The following is a 23,127-nucleotide window of genomic DNA, read 5'->3' as shown; positions in this document are numbered from 1 at the left end:
ATCCTCCTGAACTGTAACTCACTTCCCCTACTTCACCTTCTAAAGAATACTTCAGAAAGAATCATCCCATTAGGACAGAGCTTTCAAACTGCAAGCAATTAAATAGCTAAAACTAATAGCTTTTCCCCTAGGGAACATTAGGAGGGACAAATTATTTTGTTATAAGTAAACTGAGTTATAAACCATGAAATATCTGTCAAAGCAAAATTTGTAACGCTACAGATTTAGTTAAACTACAAAATGAGCCATATTTCCTGTAGAAGGAAAAAATTAGGCCTCCAATAGCAAAGATCCTTTCTGTGGATACAGCATTATAACGTGCCTCGTTTCCCATCTTCGTATCCTACTCAGAAGATAAACTTGGGATAAAAAGTGGTGTATCAGTACTTTTATTCTTGCTCATCTTCCTTCCTTTCATAAAAACAACAATTTTCTCAAAGTTATATTGATCTTCAAACACAATCCAGACTTTGCAGCTCCCTCAAAATACAAAATTTTCATTGGATTTCCCATTCCTTTTACTGAGAACTGTCACCACCTTTCAGGTGCAGACCGTACTGAAAAAGGAGATTTCTTTCTTCCTTCAAGTAAGTTTTAAATTAATAGATGTCATACCTTTCAGATGGTTCTGCTCGCTGTTCTGCAGGCAAAGTCTTCTCTCTCATCCCCTGCAAGTTAAGTTTAGTTCAAGACTTAGCTGAATATGTACAGAATACACAAAGTACCAACAACCACTTCATGTGGTTTTTTGTGGTTTTTATTTTATTTATTTATTTTTAATTTTATAGCCCTGAATACACCTCACCTACTTAACGTTGTTCCCTAATTCAGCATTGTGGGTACAGTTCAGTTAAATTTTGGGGCTAAAGTAAGCATCACTGCTTCACTCAGCATTGAGGACAAACTGATAGAACACTAAATCAAATTTGTCAAATCCTCTAACAAAGAAAGTAATTACTTTAAACAAAATGACAAAAATTGTGTGTGTGGGGGAGAGTTTTCATCAAAACTTGTGTTTGCCAACCCCGTAAAAGGGACATACTTTTCTGTTTTCTGTCATTTATCAACAAACAAGAAAAAAAAAACCTCTACCCCCCTAAAAACTAAGCAGTTGCTGCTACATTCATTTTAGAACTTTACCAAATGGAGATTGTGCTGGCTAAACAATACAGAGATTGAAAGAGTTAAAAGCAATAAGCAACCAGTATTACTGTCCACTTTGATTTCCAGCCTAAGAAGCCCATACACTTAACAAGTGGTCATTTGTACACTCAGACTGATACTGGAAACACAGATGTTTTCGCAGAAAGAGATGCCCATTTAATTTTATGGAAAATTTATCAGACTCCATCTACTCCAAAGCAATCAAAACCGATAACTCAGCACATTGTCAGAACTCTCACTTGGAGCACATAGCTCACCTGGAATAGTTTACACAGAACACGAGCATGTTTCATCAGTGACAGCTTTGTGTACATGAGAATATAAAAGGAAAACATTTCTGTCTTTTAATATTCTTTCACTGACAACAGGATGACTCAATAGCACATCATGACATCGTGAAAACAACCACAAGACACTGAGTGTTCCAAAAACAGAATTAAATCCATAAAAGCTCAATCTATTTCGCAATGGTTCCCACTGCCTTAAAGCTCGCCTCAAACATACTATCAGTACTTTTTGCAAAGATAGGATAACAATTGGTTTGAGAAACATTCCAAGACTGGAAAAAAAAAACAGGCACATAAGGACTCAAAAATGTACTCACTTGGAACTTTGTGTCTCCTCTCTGGCAAATTTTGCTGGACTGAGTAGTTGAAGTCGGTGATGGTTCAGAATACCGCGTATAACGCATCGGCTGACGGTTTACTGTTGGTGTCACAAGTCTCTTAACAGGTGGAGGCTGGAATGCATTCTGGGATTCCAGCTTTGAAAGGGAAACAGCAATCAATTTATCCTTATGTCCACCCAAATTAATTCCAATATTTATTGATGAAAACAAATTACAGAACTATAAACCTCCCCCCATCGGTCTTGGCACTCAGTGAATACAATTTGAAAATTCTGAAGACCGTTCAACTTGTAGAGGGAAATCACCAGAAAACCAGTAACGAAATCCATAAAGCTATATATAAGTAGCCAAAGTCTGACTGAATTCCGTTTCAAAATTTGGCAGTTAGCTTCATAGACAAAATAATTCATGCTACCATAATTAAAATAATCCATGTTCCTAGAATATGCTCCTATCTTTTCCTCTGCCCACACTGTGATTTTTTTTTTTTAGTAGCTTAATTCATTAATTTAACATTTGAAGTGTTAAGCAACTAATTATACAGGCTTCTGGGCTTCACATCCCCTACATTTTCCCCCTTCAAAGTTACACAAACAATAGAACACACTCAAAAAAACCAACTTGTCAGTCTTACAATAATCTCATTCATTAAAATATGATCCAATGCTTTACATGTGCATTAGATGCACTTCAAGTAGTGGGTTTGACTTCCCTTTTCAAAGCATTTTCACAGACCAGAGTTAATTTTTAACACAGACCACTGCGTGTTCTGCAAAACTGACTTAACTGAACTGTCAGACAGAAAACAAACCCTAAAGGCTACAAGATTTACCGATGGCTCCGCCTGCGGTCTTAAGGATCAGAAAATACAGTCTTAGGAAGCATGCTATTGTTCAAATCAATACCAACAGGAAATCGTTTACACCGCAGCTTTAATTTCACAGTATCTCCCAGCTCTTAGTAATAGGATTCACACTCTCTCTAAAGTATACAAAAATACATCTTTCTAAAAAATATTACATTCAGTTTGAAACCTTGAATAAGACATGTTTTATGTAAGTTCACAAATCTACTTCGAGTGAACGACGGTTCATTGCTGGTTTTAAAGGTAAAAAAGAAAAATATTAATTCCCCCAGTTAGGCATTCAATACACCAAGAGCTATTCTGCCTGGTACAGTTCCTTGAAATAAGAAAAATACCACATCACTGCTACCCACTGCAGAAGTTTAGCCTGAGTGCACAAGTGTTCCGTCAACCGCATGTTCACTTTAGCAGGAAAACACACGATCGTCTCCTCAGCAAATAATTGCTTCTCATCGCGGGCTACCCTTCTCCCGCCACCATTATGAATTCTAGTATTATGAATAGACAATCTATCTCCTTTCACCCACTGACAGCTGCGTGCAACATTCATTTAGTGGCTGACAATTTCAGGCTCTCTGTTGCAAATCTGGCAGATCTTTCTTAATGCCTTATCACAGGTGTATTGCTATAATATAACTGAGAATTCACACCAGATTTGGTTTTAGTTATTTGGATAATATTTATGATATACTTCACTTCTCCATGCCCTTGTAATTTGGCAGATGGTGAAAAGATGGTCCAGGAAATCTGAGATGTTTGTAAACTCTGAAGTGATTGTAAACTTAATTATACATCCATCCAGTCAAGGAATTAGCACAGAAACTTCTTGAGACACTGTCCCTTTTCTCATTAGAACAGAAGATGAAAAGTTTGCACATCTTGTTATTTCCTTCAGTCACCTGATCTTCAAGTGGTCATTTAAGGGTTTTGCAATTTAATAAGCCCAAGAATACCCCTAACTAAAGTCATCAAAAAAAGATGACTAGTTTTCATTTTTTAAAGAAAATGAAAGGAAATCATGCTTTACCACAGCATTATCACCAGTTCTGTGCTACCTCCAAATAGGAATTTAGGAGCGTTAAGATTTATAGCGTCGGAAAAGAAAAAGAAAAAAAAAAACCTCTACCCCCCTAAAAACTAAGCAGTTGCTGCTACATTCATTTTAGAACTTTACCAAATGGAGATTGTGCTGGCTAAACAATACAGAGATTGAAAGAGTTAAAAGCAATAAGCAACCAGTATTACTGTCCACTTTGATTTCCAGCCTAAGAAGCCCATACACTTAACAAGTGGTCATTTGTACACTCAGACTGATACTGGAAACACAGATGTTTTCGCAGAAAGAGATGCCCATTTAATTTTATGGAAAATTTATCAGACTCCAACGATGGTTCATCGCTGGTTTTAAAGGTAAAAATGAAAAATATTAATTCTCCCAGTTAGGCATTTAATACACCAAGAGCTATTCTGCCTGGTACAGTTTTGCAATTTAATGATACCCCTAACTAAAGTCATCAAAAAAAGATGACTAGTTTTCATTTTTTAAACAAAATGAAAGGAAATCATGCTTTACCACAGCATTCTCACCAGTTCTGTGCTACCTCCAAATAGGAATTTAGGAGCGTAAGATTTATAGCGTCGGAAATTAACAATTTTCCTCCTCTTTACTTTGAATGGTGATAAAAAGCAGAAAAATTAGTTTTCTGTGCCCGAATGAACACGGAAGTCTGTACAAAGTCTATATGACCACTCAAGCAGTATTTTTCTATTTGTGATCATTTCTTCAAGAGAAAACTTGCCTCAAGAGGAATTTTAATATGCAGCTTCACCCCAAGTTGGGGGACAAGATAAAACGACTTGGTGTGTTCTAGAGCTGTTGCTCTCAACTTACAAAGATAACATAATTCTTAACCTGAGTAATCTTCACAGCCCATCATCTATTGTGGATACATGCCAATATTAACTTGATTTGATGTCTATGTTGTCACTGAGGTTTGAGAAAATTTTTCTAATAGTGATAAAGCATTGAAAAAGTTATCTACCTCAGCTTAAGACATTATTGGTTCTTACCTTTCTTCGTTTGGACTGGAAGTCAGTAATATCTGGTTTATCTATGTCCGGAGGCTGAGGGAAAAAACAAAGCATAAATATTAGAGGGCAATTTTTTTCTCCTGAGAGAGAGGGTTCCCTGCAACAAAAATGTGGGGGTTCATGGTCAACTTACACAACACAGCGGCAAAAGAGATGTCATTCTTTTAGCATCCTGTTGAAAAAACAGCGCAATAAATTAAACCGGCCACAACGTAAGGAAGAATAGTTTTATCTTTATCCTTTGATGGCACATTTACTAAGTTTTATAAACACATGAAGCAAAAACAGATTAAAAGAAGTGCTATTTACCAACAAAGGGCTTGACAGCTTCTCCACTGCCTCCAAGATGCACCACGCTGAGGTACTCAAGGTAGCGTGGGACCGCACAGTTTCTTCTCTAGCTTTCGCTCTCTTTTGTGCCTGAAAAATTAGCATTTTAAGTGTTACAATGGTCAATTCTCAGCTAAGGAGGCATGTTTTTTACGTCCCAAGGCTACACTGATGATACAATCAATATATTCTGATGACAGAGAAACATGCAGTCACTGGGAGTTCAAGCCATAAAGAAGAGAATACGTTCGGAGTTTAATGAAGTTTACCTTGGGCCTCAGTGCATCTTGCACGTGCTTGTTGCACGAGCAATAAAAGAACTCCGTACTTGTAAAAGGTCAAGACGGATGATGCTAGGACTGCTAAGGCCTCCGAAGCAGTAATCAGGGAAACAGAACTCAAGAAAAGGCTTGTGGTACAGAAAGCATTTTCAGTAACAACACAGACCTCAGAGTTTCACGATGGTCTAAGTGTACCATCTTAAAATCAGTGTATACAATCATAACCAGGAACTAGTTTTACTTCTCTCTTGCTTCCTCCCTTCCCCCAAGATTAAAGTTGGCTGCAAATCTTTGTCTTAAAAGATAAAGATCTGATTTAAACTGTAACAGATCTAAACATTACACTGAAAAAGTAAACTGTTTATTTGCACCACCCAACTTCAAATATCAGTCGAAAACTTCCTTTGGTGTGACTTTTTTTCTTCCCAGGTTAAACCCCTCAAATAACCACACTGTGCTTATCACACGATGTGAAGACAGGAAGCAGACCACGCAGCATGTAAAAACACAAGTGAGACTCACAGAACCACAGAATGGTTAAGGTTGGAAGTGACCTCTAGAGATCGCCTGGTCTACCCCCCCGCTCAAGCAGGGCCACCCCGAGCAGGTTGCCCAGGACCATGTCAAGTCAGCTCTTGAAGACCTCCAAAGAGGGAGACTCCACAGCCTCTCCGGGCAACCTGTGCCAGGGCTCCATCACCCGCACAGTGCAAAAGCATTTCCTGATGCTCAGACAGAGCCTCACGTTTCAGTTTGTGCCTGTTGCCTCTTGACCTGGCACTGGGCACCGCTGAAAACACAATGGCTCTCTATGCTCTTTGCACCATCCATTCAGGTATTTATATACACCAATAAGATCCCCCCAAACCTCCTCTCCTCCATGCTAAACAGGCCCAGCAGTCCCTGCCTCTCCTCAGAGGAGAGGTGCTCCCAGTCCCTTGATCTTCTTGGTGGCCCTTCGCTGGACTCTCTAGTACCTTGCTGTCATTCACAGCAAGCAGCAAGAAGCAAGCTACTCTCTCCTTTAAAAGCCTAGTATTTTGGTTCCTCTTTTTACCATAATGCAGTAATATTGTAAAAAACAAAAATAGCCGACCAAAGAGGGTTCCCAGCTTTGCACCACAAGGTTTCAAGGTTTCCCGTAAGTGAGGTACTTGTACTGCCCTTTTTCCGTTGCACAAATGGACTGTCAGAACAGAGCCAGCAAACCCGCGTTTTCATTTTCTTCAAATTCCTTTTGATTTATCGATAAAAGTCACTTTCATTTAAATACATTCCTACCAAACCTGACTTGACTTTCCTTTTCGATTCAGCTCTAGCTAATCAGAGTTGTCAGCAGTTTTTATTTGCTATTTCCAAGAACTCTTGGGGGCAAATAACTCTCTCCAAGAACTATATGAATCGTTCAAAACAGAAAGCATGTTACTGCTTATCTTGGGACTGCATTTAGTCCTGCATGCCTCTGTGTACCAGAAGAACAAAGGATCAGCAAAGTTGATTTTAGATATTTTCAAAGACTGCAGGTTTATACAACATATCCATAGCATGAATGTAGGCATGCTTGGAAAAGAAGATCCACAGATAAATATTAGCCAGGTTTGACTACTGTAGCTTTTGCTACCATAAACACAAGTTTTCAAAGTTATGCTGTCATTGGTTTTTTTGCATCAAGTTATTTTAACGTAATGTAGTCAGAGGCAGACAATGGCACTTAAATGGAATTTTTTGAAAGACCTAACAACAGAGGAAACCCCAACTACCAACAACTAGCCCAAACTGTCATTCTTGTTCTTTCTGACAAGTATTACCTGTGGTAAAAACTGTCATTAAAGAATTTAAACAGAAATCAATCTCAGACGTCTATTTTTGTAGACCAAGAGGGCAGAAGAGCAACTGTTACCACATATTCAGCTCCCTGCTCAAAGCTCCTTTGGCAGTGCTGCTTTTTTTATTTCCATCACTATTTCCCACTACACTACTTTTCTCATACCTGATAAGGTTCCGTCTTTGGCTGCCTTGATCTTACAGCTGCACCACCGGCATAGGCCGTCTTTCCGGGGTAAAATGGAGAAAACCCAAGCTGGTTTTGCTTAAAAACAGACGTGCTTCCACGTACCTACGGAAACACAGTATGAGAAGTGGATAGAAAAACAGGTACACATTCAAACTGATTAAAAGAAATACTGTGCAGTACTTACAGGACACAGTCCTCCAAAAACAAATAAACTGAATGCAGGTTTCTTAGAGCTAGCTGCAGAATGCTGCGAGAGGGAATGAGTTCTTTCATCTTGTGTGGGCCAGAGCAGTGACGATGAAGTATTTTTTAAAACTGCAACATCTGCCAAAATGACGTATGCTAGATGTAAATGCCTCTCGTACGTACAGAACTTTAACAATAAAGATCACACTAATTCAAGTTCTTCAATACAGAAAAATAAGCATGACTTCAGCTTCTTTAAATAGATCAACTTCACGTACAGACTGAAAACCAAGTATCACCTACAAACTTGAAAACTGTTCACAGAGCTGCAGGTAGTTTTCAGCAATCTTACCAAGTTAATACTGTGCTTCCAATGCAGATATTTTTTTCCTTCAGGCTAAGATAAAAGAGGACCGCATAAACATCAGTGCATTTGTACGGACAAAGCTTTTTTCTATGTTGGTAAAAGGCTGGAGGCCAGCTGTCCTGGTTCCAGTTAGGACAGAGTTAAGTAGCTCATAGTAGCTGGTAGGGTGCTATGTTTTGGATTAGGATGAGAAGAGCGCTGATAACATGCTGATGTTTTAATTGTTGCAGAGCAGTGTTTACACCAGGCCAAGGACTTTTCGGCTTCTTGCTCTGTCCTGCCAGCGAGCAGGCTGGGGGTGCAGCAGGAGCTGGGAGGGGACAGACCCAGGACAGCTGACCCAAACTGGCCAAAGGGGTATTCCATACCATCTGGCGTCATGCTAAACAATATATAGGGGTGGCTGGCCGGGGTGGGGGGGGCCGGCTGCTCGGGAATAGGCTGGGCATCGGTCAGCGGGTGGTGAGCAATTGCATTGTGCATCACTTGTTTTCTTACACATTATTATTGTTAATACTATTACCATTATCACTATTATTATTATTATTGTTATTATTATTTTCCTGTCTTAATAAACTGTCTTTATCTCAACTCACAGGCTTCACTTTCCCGTTTCTCTCCCCCATCCCAGAGAGGGAGGGGGGAGGGTGAGCGAACGGCTGTGTGGTGTTTAGCTGCCAGCCGGGTTAAACCACAACAGTCTTTTTGGCGCCCAACGTGGGGCCCGAAGGGTTGAGATATCGACAAATCTGACCAGAGTGTGTTAAACTAAAATTGGTATAAGTATTGGACCTGCTTAATAGTTGCTAGTCACGATGTTGATTGCCTTAATCTCCAGTCTGCTGTACCTGTATTCCAAATTGAGTTTTATGGTGCGTTACTTTCTGTATGTGCTCCCTGTTGCACTGTTTATCCTTTCCGGGCCCTGGTTTAAGATTGTTATGGTACTGTGCGGTGTAGCAATGGCTTATGAAATGATGAAATATCTGGTCATGACTTTAACCTGGTATTTGTACTCAGCACTGACATCGACTCTATACTTTGGAACCCATATCTCGGAAACTATTAGCAATTACACCTATTGCCTGTTTTCGTTAGGGAGCCAATCTGTGAAGGGGACAGGGGAAGACATGTTTCCCTACCTGTTCACTCTCCCTTTCTCCTTCACCACCACCCTCTTATCCCCCGAGTTAGTTACGGTGGTTCTCCGAGATGTTGAATATCCTTGGGATACTCAGACCAGCCTGCTCTTGTTGTTATGTCTCCTGAATGCGCTTCAGGTTTTGTGGAGGGTTAAACAACTACTTAGGAATCTCATCCGGAGATCTGTCTTGAGGCGGGATAGTTGCGAGTGGCAGGGAGTGTGGGAGGATATGGGCAGGTTTCTAGAGCAGTGGTCACCTCCAGTGTTTTGGACATTCACCCCTGAACAACTGCAAAATCCTAAAAAGCTGGCAGAATGCTTGAAAAAAAGGTGTCATGACTCTGGCAGTTCCAAAGTGACACAAATCACTGTAGCGTGCTGGGGTCTGGCTTGTGCCTATCGAGCTGCAATTGATGCTATTAGCAACCTAGCTCCAGCTCCAGCTCCTGCAGCCGCTCCAGTTCCAGCTCCTGCAGCTACTCCAGCTCCAGCTCCTGCAGCCGTTCCAGTTCCAGCTCCTGCAGCCGCTCCAGCTCCTGCAGCCGCTCCAGTTCCAGCTCCTGCAGCTACTCCAGCTCCTGCAGCCGCTCCAGCTCCTGCAGCCGTTCCGGCTCCTGCAGCCGCTCCAGCTCCAGCCCCTGCAGCCACTCCAGCTCCAGCTCCTGCAGCCGCTCCAGCTCCTGCAGCCGCTCCAGCCCCTGCAGCCACTCCAGCTCCAGCTCCTGCAGCTGCTCCAGCTCCAGCTCCTGCAGCCGTTCCGGCTCCTGCAGCCGCTCCAGCCCCTGCAGCCACTCCAGCTCCAGCTCCTGCAGCCGCTCCAGCTCCAGCTCCTGCAGCCGCTCCAGCTCCTGCAGCCGCTCCAGCCCCTGCAGCCACTCCAGCTCCAGCTCCTGCAGCCGCTCCAGCTCCAGCTCCTGCAGCCGTTCCGGCTCCTGCAGCCGCTCCAGCTCCAGCCCCTGCAGCCGCTCCAGCTCCAGCCCCTGCAGCCGCTCCAGCTCCTGCAGCTGCCCCAGCTCCTGCAGCTGCTCCCACTCCTGTGGCTGGGTCAGAGAAACGAGCTGTAGCAGTGCAAGTTGACCCCGCAGAGGGTATTCCAACCCCTGTGGCAGACCCTGCGTCTGGGTCAGAGAAACGAGCTGTAGCAGTGCAAGTTGACCCCGCAGAGGGTATTCCAACCCCTGTGGCAGACCCTGTGGCTGGGTCAGAGAAACGAGCTGTAGCAGTGCAAGTTGCCCCTGTAGACAAGGTGAAAAAATGGTATAGAGGCTCAGGTCGTTTAAAACGCAGACAGTCTTCTGCTAAGTCTGGGCGTAGTGAAGACGAGGCTGGGCCATCAAAGGTGCAGGAGACTGAAGATGAGGATGAGGATGGCGAAAAATCAACAGTAACTACCCGAACTCCATACCAGCCATCAAAGGTGCAGGAGACTGAAGATGAGGATGAGGATGTCGGAAAATCAACAGTAACTACCCGGACTCTACACCGGCCATCAAAGGTGCAGAAGACTGAAGATGAGGATGAGGATGTCGAAAAATCAACAGTAATCACCCGGACTCTATACCAGCGTGAGCTACGAGATGTGCGAAAAGATTTTGGTCGCTGTATAGGCGAGCAGCTTGTCACCTGGCTGCTCCGGTGCTGGGACACGGGAGCCAATTATGTGGAATTGGAGGGCAAGGAAGCCAGGCGGCTGGGATCCCTTGCTAGGGACGCATGCATTGACAAAGCAATTGGAGATGGAGCACAATCTCGCAGCCTCTGGAGGCGTCTCCTGTCAGCTGTGAAGGAAAGGTATCTCTTCAAGGAAGAACTTGTATGTTTACCAAGCAAATGGACCACCATGGAGAAGGGAATTCAGTACCTGAGGGAATTGGCCGTACGGGAAGTAATTTATAAGGACCTAGACGACGCACAAACATCCGCAGATCCAGATGCAGTCCGGTGTACACTACCCATGTGGCGGAAGTTTGTACAGAGTGCCCCATCATCATATGCCAGCTCATTGGCAATGCTAGCCTGGAAAACGGAGGAGAATCCCACAGTGAATGAAGTGACTAAAATACTCCGGCAGTACGAAGGAAATCTCTCCTCTTCCCTAAAGGCCTGTGTCTCAGCTGTGGAGAAACTCTCTGAAGAGGTCCACCAACTTAAAGAGAATTTATCTTCCCCTCCACCTGAACGAACCAGTGTCCACCAGCTAAAAGAGAATGCTTTAGAGAAACTTTCTGAAAAGATCCACCAACTTGAAGAAAGATTATCTTCCCCTTCACCTGAACGAACCAGTGTCCACCAGCTAAAAGAGAATGCTTTGGAGAAACTTTCTGAAAAGATCCACCAACTTGAAGAAAGATTATCTTCCCCTTCACCTGAACGAACCAGTGTCCACCAGCTAAAAGAGAATGCTTTGGAGAAACTTTCTGAAAAGATCCACCAACTTGAAGAAAGATTATCTTCCCCTTCACCTGAACGAACCAGTGTCCACCAGCTAAAAGAGAATACCTTGGAGAAACTTTCTGAAGAGATCCACCAACTTAAAGAGAGTTTATTTTCCTCCCCACCTGTACAAACCAGTGTCTCAGCTATTAGGGGTAAACGTTCATCTATGCAAGGAAGACAATATGGTGGGCACACACACCGCGCCACCCTGTGGTTTTACCTACGTGACCATGGAGAGGACATGAGAAAATGGGATGGAAAATCTACTGCGACCCTAGAGGCACGGGTACGTGAATTGCAAAGGAAAACAATTGGGAAAAAGGAGTTCTCTGAAAGGTTTGCTGCTCCAACTTCCAGCAGGCAGTCCTTTAAACACAGAAATGAAGATTCTGACCAGGACTAGAGGGGCCCTGCCTCCAGCCAGGGGGAGGAAAGGGACAATCGAGTTTATTGGACTGTGTGGATTCGATGGCCTGGCACGTCAGACGCACAGAAGTATAAGGCTTTGGTAGACACCGGTGCACAATGTACTCTAATGCCATCAAGCTATAAAGGGCCAGAGCCCATCTGTATTTATGGTGTGACGGGGGGATCCCAGCAGTTAACTGTATTGGAGGCTGAAGTGAGTCTAACCGGTAATGAGTGGCAAAAGCACCGTATTGTGACTGGCCCAGATGCTCCGTGCATCCTTGGCATAGACTATCTTAGAAGAGGATATTTCAAGGACCCAAAAGGGTTCCGCTGGGCTTTTGGCATAGCTGCTTTGGAGACAGAGGACATTAAACAGTTGTCTACCTTGCCTGGTCTCTCAGAGGACCCTTCTGTTGTGGGGTTGCTGAGGGTTGAAGAACAGCAAGTGCCGATCGCTACCACAACTGTGCACCGGCGGCAATATCGCACCAACCGAGACTCCCTGAGTCCCATCCATAAGCTAATTCGTCAACTGGAGAGCCAAGGAGTGATCAGCAAGACTCATTCACCTTTTAATAGTCCCATATGGCCAGTGCGAAAGTCTAATGGTGAGTGGAGACTAACAGTGGACTATCGTGGCCTGAACGAAGTCACGCCACCACTGAGTGCTGCAGTGCCGGACATGCTAGAACTCCAGTATGAACTGGAATCAAAGGCAGCCAAGTGGTATGCCACAATTGATATCGCTAATGCATTTTTCTCCATCCCTCTAGCAGCACAGTGCAGGCCACAGTTTGCTTTCACTTGGAGGGGAGTCCAATATACTTGGAATCGGCTGCCCCAGGGGTGGAAACACAGCCCTACCATTTGCCATGGACTGATCCAGTCTGCGCTGGAGCAGGGGGAAGCTCCTGAACACCTGCAGTACATCGATGACATCATTGTGTGGGGTGACACTGCAGAAGAAGTTTTCGAGAAAGGGAAGAAAATAGTCCAAATCCTTCTGAAGGCTGGTTTTGCCATAAAACAGAATAAAGTTAAAGGACCTGCACGAGAGATCCAGTTTTTAGGAATAAAATGGCAAGATGGACGCCGTCAAATCCCAATGGATGTGATCAACAAAATAACAGCTATGTCTCCACCAACTAGCAAAAAAGAAACACAAACTTTCCTAGGTGTCGTGGGGTTTTGGAGAATGCATATTCCAAATTACAGTCTGATTGTAAACCCGCTCTACCAAGTAACCCGTAAGAAGAATGCTTTTGAATGGGGCCCTGAGCAACGACAAGCCTTTGAACAAATTAAGCAGGAAATAGTTCATGCAGTAGCCCTCGGGCCAGTCCGAACAGGACCAGATGTAAAGAATGTGCTCTACACCGCAGCCGGAGAGAATGGTCCCACCTGGAGCCTCTGGCAGAAAGAACCTGGGGAAACTCGAGGTCGACCCCTGGGGTTTTGGAGTCGGGGATACAGAGGATCTGAAGCCCGCTATACTCCAACTGAAAAGGAGATATTGGCAGCATATGAAGGAGTTCGATCTGCTTCGGAAGTGGTCGGTACTGAAGCGCAGCTCCTCCTGGCACCCCGACTGCCGGTACTAGGCTGGATGTTCAAAGGAAGGGTCCCCTCTACGCATCATGCAACTGATGCTACATGGAGCAAGTGGGTTGCACTGATTACTCAGCGGGCTCGAATAGGAAACCCCAGTCGCCCAGGAATCTTGGAGGTGATTATGGACTGGCCAGAAGGCAAATACTTTGGGATATCACCAGAGGAGGAGGTGGTTCGTGCTGAAGAAGCCCCCCTGTACAACAAGCTACCAGAAAATGAGAAGAAATATGCCTTGTTCACTGACGGGTCCTGTCGTATTGTGGGAAAGCATCGGAGATGGAAAGCTGCTGTATGGAGTCCTACACGACGAGTTGCAGAAGCTGCTGAGGGAGAAGGTGAATCGAGTCAGTTTGCAGAAGTAAAAGCCATTCAGCTGGCTTTAGATATTGCTGAACGAGAAAAGTGGCCAGTTCTCTATCTCTATACTGATTCATGGATGGTAGCAAACGCCCTGTGGGGGTGGTTACAGCAATGGAAGCAGAACAACTGGCAGCGCAGGGGCAAGCCCATCTGGGCTGCGGCATTGTGGCAAGATATTGCTGCCCGGGTAGAGAACCTGGTTGTAAAGGTACGCCATGTAGATGCTCATGTGCCCAAGAATCGGGCTACTGAAGAACACCAAAACAACCAGCAGGTGGATCAGGCTGCTAAGATTGAAGTGGCTCAGGTGGACCTGGACTGGCAACATAAAGGTGAATTATTTATAGCCCGATGGGCCCATGACACCTCAGGCCATCAAGGTAGAGATGCAACATACAGATGGGCTCGTGATCGAGGGGTGGACCTGACCATGGACACTATAGCACAGGTTATTCATGACTGTGAAACATGTGCTGCAATCAAGCAAGCCAAACGGTCAAAACCTCTTTGGTATGGAGGACGATGGCTGAAATATAAATATGGAGAGGCCTGGCAGATTGATTACATCACACTCCCTCAAACCCGCAACGGCAAGCGCCACGTACTTACAATGGTGGAAGCAACCACCGGATGGCTGGAAACATATCCTGTGCCCCATGCCACCGCCCGGAACACTATCTTGGGCCTTGAAAAGCAAGTCTTATGGCGACATGGCACCCCAGAGAGAATTGAGTCAGACAACGGGACTCATTTCCGAAACAACCTTATAGACACTTGGGCCAAAGAACATGGTATTGAGTGGGTGTATCACATCCCCTATCATGCACCAGCCTCTGGAAAAGTTGAACGATACAATGGACTGTTGAAGACTACACTGAAAGCAATGGGTGCTGGGACATTCAAAAATTGGGATACACATTTGGCAAAGGCCACCTGGTTAGTCAATACCAGGGGATCTGCCAACCGAGCTGGACCTGCCCAATCAAACCTGTTACGCACTGTAGAAGGGGATAAAGTTCCTGTAGTGCACGTAAGAAACATGCTGGGTAAAACAGTCTGGGCTACTCCTGCCTCAGGAAAAGGCAAACCCATTCGTGGAATTGCTTTTGCTCAGGGACCTGGATGCACTTGGTGGGTAATGCAAAAGAATGGGGAGGTCCGGTGTGTACCTCAAGGGGATTTGATACTGGGTGAGAATAGCCCATGAGTTGAATTGTAGTATGTTAATTATTATATAATAATGTATGTCATCACTACCATGATTGCTATATATCATAGATGAAAATGGTGATTAATTAGAATGTATTGGACAGAGTGTAACCTGAGCATGACATAAATGGTATGGAATAAGGGGTGGATATCTGTCCTGGTTCCAGTTAGGACAGAGTTAAGTAGCTCATAGTAGCTGGTAGGGTGCTATGTTTTGGATTAGGATGAGAAGAGCGCTGATAACATGCTGATGTTTTAATTGTTGCAGAGCAGTGTTTACACCAGGCCAAGGACTTTTCGGCTTCTTGCTCTGTCCTGCCAGCGAGCAGGCTGGGGGTGCAGCAGGAGCTGGGAGGGGACAGACCCAGGACAGCTGACCCAAACTGGCCAAAGGGGTATTCCATACCATCTGACGTCATGCTAAACAATATATAGGGGTGGCTGGCCGGGGTGGGGGGGCCGGCTGCTCGGGAATAGGCTGGGCATCGGTCAGCGGGTGGTGAGCAATTGCATTGTGCATCACTTGTTTTCTTACACATTATTATTGTTAATACTATTACCATTATCACTATTATTATTATTATTGTTATTATTATTTTCCTGTCTTAATAAACTGTCTTTATCTCAACTCACAGGCTTCACTTTCCCGTTTCTCTCCCCCATCCCAGAGAGGGAGGGGGGAGGGTGAGCGAACGGCTGTGTGGTGTTTAGCTGCCAGCCGGGTTAAACCACAACACCAGCACAGATCATAATCGCATAGGTTTTAAACCTGGAAGATTCCCCAAAGGCTGCTCTAAGAGTTAACGATCTTCTGCCCATGTATGTTTTACGAAGACACACCAGAAAGTTCTAGTGCACTCAGGTTATATTGCTAAAGCCCAGCAACTCTACTCTCAGCTGTACAAAAGTTCTCTGGAAAACCTGCTGAGCACACGTCAGTCCCTGTCTATATGGGGGACTAGAAAAAGCTGCAAACCTGCTGTTCGCCCTTTCAGCGAGAAGACCTACGTACCAACCTACATCGACACGATGCTTATTTTTTATTTTAAAATGGTGTGCTTTCCTCAATGAATTTGGCAAAAGACATGAAAAGTATTGACAGCTGAAGCCTTCTACCAAGAAAGGTCAAAAAACAGCCTATAGCTTATGTCAGAGTAGTTTCTTTATCTTCTCTTGCTGAAACACAGGAAAACATCTCGTGTTCCTATTTGTCACCTGCACTTATTCACATTTAACCAGCTGTCTGTTAGATATTCTGAGTCACTCTTCCTTCTAGACAATCAGCCTAGTTGTCAAGCTACGGCAAGTCAGCCTGATTTCCTACCGTCCCAGTTCAAAATTTACATATAACCTAGCTGAACGTGTATATTTCAGCATTGACTCTTTCTAACATCAGGGTATCATAAACGTATTCCAAAGCACGCTTCTATTAAAAAGGTGATAGGATTATATACTTCTAAAACACTAAAAATTCAATTTAATTCTCGCATCCAAAGTTGACATTCACCTATTTTATTTACTAAGGTGATGTGGAATATTAAAGAACGCAAGGTACTTCACATTAAAAAAAAAGTCAATTAAACAGAGAACACAAAAATCACCTTCATCAGATGCTCTAGAGGAGGAATCACTGGTTGTTGAGATGTTATCATCGTCTTGTTGAGAGGTAGAATCTTCTATTTCTTTTATGAAGGACAGCCTAGGACTGCCAATGCCAAATACAGAAGATGTCGAGGGCTGACAAGGTGGGACAGGAGAATCCAGCGTGGTATAATTCAGACGGCTCCGATGAAGAGAGGGCCTTGTTAACACAACTGGGAAGTTCAGTGCTGATCTACTTGTGGATGGTTCTAGACAAGAACAGGGAGATAATTAGCTTTGCTATAGACAAGCTCACAGAAGCCAAAACCTGTTTCCTATCGACAGCCATGCTATTGCCAAGTTCTAAGCGCAAAAAGAGAGAAGCCAAATTTAACTTCTTCCTCACCCAGATACGGTTGCATCTAACTGTCTGGCTACAACAACAACACTGCTTGCGATACACAGTATTAATGTTGCATCCAGAAGTAGTTAACTATGAGGATTTACAACACCACATTCTGACCCCGTGCTCAAATGCTCTAACGCTGACTTGGCCGTTCACTAAATCAAACATATATACTCCTTCTCCCATGTACAGCTTGCAATAAGCTTTACAAAATTTGAGATTACACGGTAAATTACAGATAACACTGCAGCTTCCATAATATTGGAACAAAGGTTACATTAATCTGAATACACAACATGAAAATGAACGTTTGCAGTACTTTTTTCCCAAGTTCTTCCATATCAGCTCACGTTAGAGGCAAAACATCATCTCCTACCCATTAACTATTGGGATTTTGACCCAAGGGACAAGGATGTTGACCCAAGTAACCAGATGAGCATTTTTCCCTCTTGAAGCAAAGGGTCTGCAAACAATGCCAGTGGCCTGGAATAGGTGGCCTTGAAGTCTATCTTGCTAAATGAATGGAACTATTCATGGGTATTTTGCCTGATGAAAGCCTACTGTCTCTCCCAGGAATCTGGGCAATTCAAATGACTTTGAGCCACTATCCTCTTGATACTTGAACTGAAGCTTAAACTAGTTAGTTCAATCTTCATAACCACTGCAGTACCACTAATTAGCTCTCCAAACCATGAGCAGATTTTTAGGACAGCACCGTTTGAGATACAGAAAGTTCTTCAGGCGGAAGGCCACCCAATATAGGCTCCAGCACACTGATACCTCAGAACTGAAGAAACACATTGGTTTCAAAATGTAGTAATAATTAAAAAAAAAAATCTTATTCTTAAGCATAGTAAGCAACACCCACGGACAGCAACATAAGCTGCAAAAGGTTCCAGGGTGTCCACCTGCTCCTGATCTCCTGGAGTTAGCAAGCTTGCAGTGCAGCTGTTCTTACTGAAAGCTCCTTTCACGCAGTTACATAGGAAAGCCAACATGTGTTCCTCAGTCACGAAGACCTTCTCTATTCTTTTCTCCAAACTCATTCCCAAGCTACAGCTACACAGAAAGCCATCAATCTCCTTGTTTACAATTAGATGAGATTGGAGGCAAAGATATTTCCTCCTTATTTTTTGATTCTGCCAACAACAGAAGCAACTGACTTTCCACATTATCTATGGTTACCTACGCACGCTCAGACAAAACTTCTTCACTTATTAAAAGCTGACTTCCCCAAAACAGCTAATTTAAGAGAAACTCAAATAAGAATAGATGCAAATTTATACAACAGGACTACAGGAACAGTGAGAGGCACTGGATATAAGACAAATTAATCTTTCATGAGGTAAAGGAGTTGCAAACCTCGTTGCCAACGGTCCAAATACCTTTTCAAAGACACCCCCTCCCCCCGCGTAGACCTTAAAGTTATTGAATATTTTAAGGATAATAATCTCATAAACCACATCCGTGCACAAGTTCCCCAGTTCACCATCAAGTTAACGAGGAACTTTACTAAATTGATCAAAGCCCAAAACAAAAAAAAAAACAAAACAAAACAAACAAAGTCGGGACACGAGACGGAATTTTCCTCTGCCATTCTAGCATCTAGTCTTTTGTTTCGAAGACTGCAAAACAAATTAATTTTTTTAATTGCCTTAGGCAATTAGACAGATTTTCATTCCATATCTTTTAAAAGATGGAAAATGCAACCCAGCACACTTGCAAATGACTTATTTTCAGCATTTAGCACCTGGCTAATAGAGTACCTAAAGTTAACTGATGCCTTCCAAGAGCATAAGATGTATGCTTCGTAACTGTGTATACAGTTTAAAGCTAAGACGGTTTCACAAACAGTTGTTTTGACTTTTTTTGGTTTTTTTTCATTCTGTCAAAACCCTCATTCCAATTTCCTTTTGAAATTCAGATTCAAAACTAGAAATCTGTGAATAAATACAGATGGCCAGAATTCCAAATGATTTTTCACATACCTCGTCTACTAATTCCTGCTGGTTCAGGCGTGAATCTCTCATCGATTATGGTATCTTCATCTGAATAATCGTGGTGATAGTTTACCGGAGTCTCCTCCTGGTTTGCAGATTCATTTCTGTCTACACACTCCTCCTCACGCTTATTGAAATACTTCTGCAGCCAGGCCGGTACAATATTTTTCACAGTTTCTGTCATTCTGCTAATTAATCCCTGCTTGAAAGAAAAAACACTTGTTTAATTACAGAAACGCAGTCAACAGCATATGCTGGGATACCACCTTCCACGGACCTTGAAGACAGATATTATACAGCAAATATTCAGAAGACGACGACGAGGTTGATCCCTGGCATAGGATCGCTACACTTCTGGTAAACCTAAATTCACCTAAGATTGATTTACAACTACCTATCACTTTCTGCACTTCCAAGTGACCTTGGCAAGGTTCAAAGTTTTGAAACCTCTGCCAAAATTCACCAGCAGGTCGTCAATCTGCAAGGCTATCAGGAAACTCTACGCCTGAACAGCTCCTGACCTACAGACTTGTTCCAGGACTCTTCCTCTTCGCACCCTCCCGTGAAAACCAACTAAACCAGAAGTTCAGCAATTATCTACTGCGACAGTCAGGACCATACTACCCATTAAAATCAGTGAATCTAAATATTTTCAATTTTAGTAATGCTGAATTGCAGTGACTATACGCACAAAAACCAGTTCTGCTCTCAACAGTCAGGCTAACCCAGAAGATGTCCTGGAAGAAACACAGCTATAGCTATAGCACCAGCACCTCCTCTTGCAAGAGCCTTCTAAAGCTGTTGCTGTATTTTGTAGAAGACTGACTCTGCGGCATACATCGGGTACGATCGGAGAATTCCCACCTGACCGAAAGCCCCAGGAACTACGGTTAAATAAAAGATAAATTAATATAAATGAATATAATTAATAATAAAAATTAATAATAAAAATTAATATCCAGAAAGCTGACAATCATGAGCTAGGCATCCTGCTAATCATCCCTCCTGCAGGCAGGGGGAAAAAAAAAAGGTAAATTAGATCCAGGACTAGTTCCCAGGAACTTTGAAGCTGCTAACTATACTGCCTACAGTGCCCAGGCACCTTCAGAGCTTAATGGTAAGAGACAGAGGGTTTGGTGGGCTGTAATTATGATCACAAGCACACAAAACACATCTATTTAAGTATTTCTAAGAATCGACTTATCGACTAAAGTTGTAGGGGGAAGGATGAGAAAAACAGCGGGGTAGGGATCAGAACCAGAGGTATAACCTCACAAAATCGCATCGGTCGCTTTCGTGCCTCCCCAACTGCATCACTGAGAGACAATTAACATTAAGCCACAGAACCTTCTGCAGAGTGGACATGATATTGAAAATAAACTGAAATTAATTGACAAATGCTCTAAGCAAGCTATCTGCTCAAAGCTCGTCCTTTTACGTTATGAACATTTGCACGATTCGTCTGGTTACAAAGCTAACTGCTATGATAAATGCACACATGTAACACCTATCAGTTTGTCTATTTATCAAATCATTAAAACTCTTCCCCGATAAGTTACTGTTAATTTGATCTGCGCTGGATGTGCAGCAGCCATTCTCTGTGCAGAATCCCCCAGATATCCCCACGCACGTGTTTGCTCTGGCACACTCTTTAAATAAACCTACTGGAAAACACGCAGAGATAACAGACAATGGAAAAGTTAGAAAACCATCTCCACTGATTATTTTCAATCCACGTGTAAGGTTTATCAGTTAGCTACACAGTGTCGGCACACGCAAGCTATGGCACTTTCAACATTAATGCACTGTTCAAGCCAGAGGTTTCAACGGTTGCTCTGTAAGCGTGGGGAATGTTTGCATTGCCCTTCCAGGCCAGCTTTAGATGGACAAGATTGATTGTCAATATGTGGTATAAGGGACTTGGCATTTCTGCAAGTGATAAAAACCTAAATGAGCAGCTATCCATGCGTAGCGCTCCCTTGGTTTTGCATATGATAATCAATCCCCTCAGCTACGTTGCTCATTTAATAGCGGAGAGGTTTTGGCTGAACAAACATGTGCAGAGGGCATCTCCAGAGCATCTCTCTGGGCGTCCTGACATTTCTTAGCAAAGAGCTGCTGGGAGGGATCTCGGCGCGTCCCCCCTCCAGCACGGGGATTTTCACACCCCGAATTGACGGACCGCTTTCACCATCAACCTGCTGTACCCTACAGCACAAACGAGAAGCAAAGCCTGGCAGGTAACGTTCAGAGAATTGATGATGGGCTGAGGAGGGGTGCAGGGAGCGGGGAAAGCCCTGGGGGTGGCACTGGGGGTCCTGAGGGCAGCGGGCTGGGGGTGAAGGGGAGGGGGAGGAGGGGGGTAATGGGCTGGGTAGAGGGGTAAGGGGGTAAGTAAGGGGCTGAGGGGGTAACTGAGGGGGTTAGGAAGGGGCTGAGGGGGTAACTGAGGGGGTTAGGAAGGGGCTGAGGGGGTAACTAAGGGGGTAACTAAGCCGTTGAGGGGGTAACTAAGGGGGTAACTAAGCGGTCGAGGGGGTAACTAAGGGGGTAAGGAGGTGGGTAGGGGGTAACTAAGGGGATAAAGGGGCGGGTAAGGTAAGGGGGTAAGTAAGGGGGTAACTGGTGGGCTGAGGGGGAAGGGCCCGCTGTGGGGGGGCCGCTCCTCACCCGCTTGCTCCTGGCACAGGGGGGCTTCGCGGCGCCCAAACGGTGGCGCCGCCTCTTCACCTTGCCGCCGGCCGCTCCTCCTCCTCCTCCTCCTCCTCCTGCTCCTCCTCCTCCTGATCGGGCTCCTGGGCTGCCGCCCGGCGCCCCGCCGCCACCGGCCCTGCCACCGCCGGCCATGCCGCTGCCGGTCGCGCCGCTACCGGTCGCGCCGCCCGAGGCCATACCGCCCCCCCCCCGCGTTCGGTGCCGTCACGGGGCCCCCCCGCCCCCCGCCGCCACGCGCCGCGGGGCCTGCCCTGCCCCTCGTGGGAATAAAAATGTTGTTTTTGCAGAGTTACGTTGTTTAAAGGTAAGGAATGGGGTATCGAGGTGTGCTTGCAGCGATAAGAACGCTTAGCAGGCGACCTTGTAAAATGCAGACAACCAGACTCCGTAGAACAATTCGGGGAAAATCACGGTGTTGAGTCAAGTCAGGTAAGTGAAGAACCATTACCGCTTCAACCAGTAAAAAAGTCGAAAGAAATTCGAAATTTAACAGGCCGGCAACTGAAGGCCATGCATTGTCTGGGAAGCATCAGACAGATTGTGAGCCTGGATCACCCCCTCAGTGGGGAAACAGGGGAGGGTCCCGTCATCAAAAAGTATATAAACTGGGTTTTGGAACCAGCAGGGGCGCTCCTGCTCGTGGGACGCCCGCCACTGCGATCGCGAATAAATTCCTGCTTCGCTGAGCTCCTCGCCTGAGCCCAAGTTATTGGCTACGGAGTGTTTCTCACAATTTGGGGGCTCGTCCGGGAGCCAGTCGCCTACTGGGGAGCCCCACCGCCGCAGCAGCAGGAAGGCATGCCCCGCTGATTTCAGCGGTCCTGTGCATCGACGGCGGCGGTTCTGCGGAGAGCTGACAGAGGGCCCGAGACTGATGAAAGAGGCAGGATCCGTGAAGGAGTGGGGAAGGGAAGAAGGCAGGCACTCCGGCTTTGAGAATTGATCCGGTAACTCTGTGCACAGACCAAGGTAAGAAATAGGAAGTATTGCCTTGGGGGTCGGGTGAGACTCTGTGTGCCGTGTGATTGAGACGTACTTTTGTACGGAGCGAGTGTGGAGTCCTGATCCGCGGTTCCGCAGCTCCGCGAGGGGCGCGGCCGGAGACGGACGAAGCGTGAGATAAGGGAGAGAAAGGAAGAGTCTCGGGAAATGTGGTGTATGGTAAGCCCTTGCACGGGGAAGTGCTTGGCAATACACCAGGGAAATTTGGTGTGCGGTAGTCCTCGCACGGACGGGACGCCCGCCACTGCGATCGCGAATAAATTCCTGCTTCGCCGAGCTCCTCGCCTGAGCCCAAGTTATTGGCTACGGAGTGTTTCTCACACCCT

At 44.8% G+C, this 23,127-nt stretch overlaps 1 protein-coding gene across 1 annotated transcript; it reads right to left on the bottom strand.

Annotated features, from left to right (window-relative positions):
* Nucleotides 1-782: 782 nt before the first annotated feature.
* On the bottom strand, nucleotides 783-5,341 carry LOC310891267 (nuclear pore complex protein Nup153-like; the record flags this gene model as incomplete). The annotated part of the gene is made up of 5 exons (XM_083853533.1): nucleotides 5,058-5,341; nucleotides 4,882-4,920; nucleotides 4,728-4,781; nucleotides 1,765-1,927; nucleotides 783-790 (listed from the first exon to the last, which is right to left on the bottom strand). Exons 1-5 carry the CDS (start codon nucleotides 5,181-5,183, stop codon nucleotides 783-785), a joined length of 390 nt encoding a protein of 129 aa, XP_083709659.1. The 5' UTR covers nucleotides 5,184-5,341.
* Between the last annotated feature and the right edge of the window lie 17,786 nt (nucleotides 5,342-23,127).

Source organism: Anser anser (assembly GCF_964211835.1).
Source record: "Anser anser genome assembly, contig: HAP1_SCAFFOLD_60, whole genome shotgun sequence".
NCBI classification, from domain to species: Eukaryota; Metazoa; Chordata; class Aves; order Anseriformes; family Anatidae; genus Anser; species Anser anser.
This window is presented reverse-complemented; position numbering and strand designations above follow the sequence as displayed.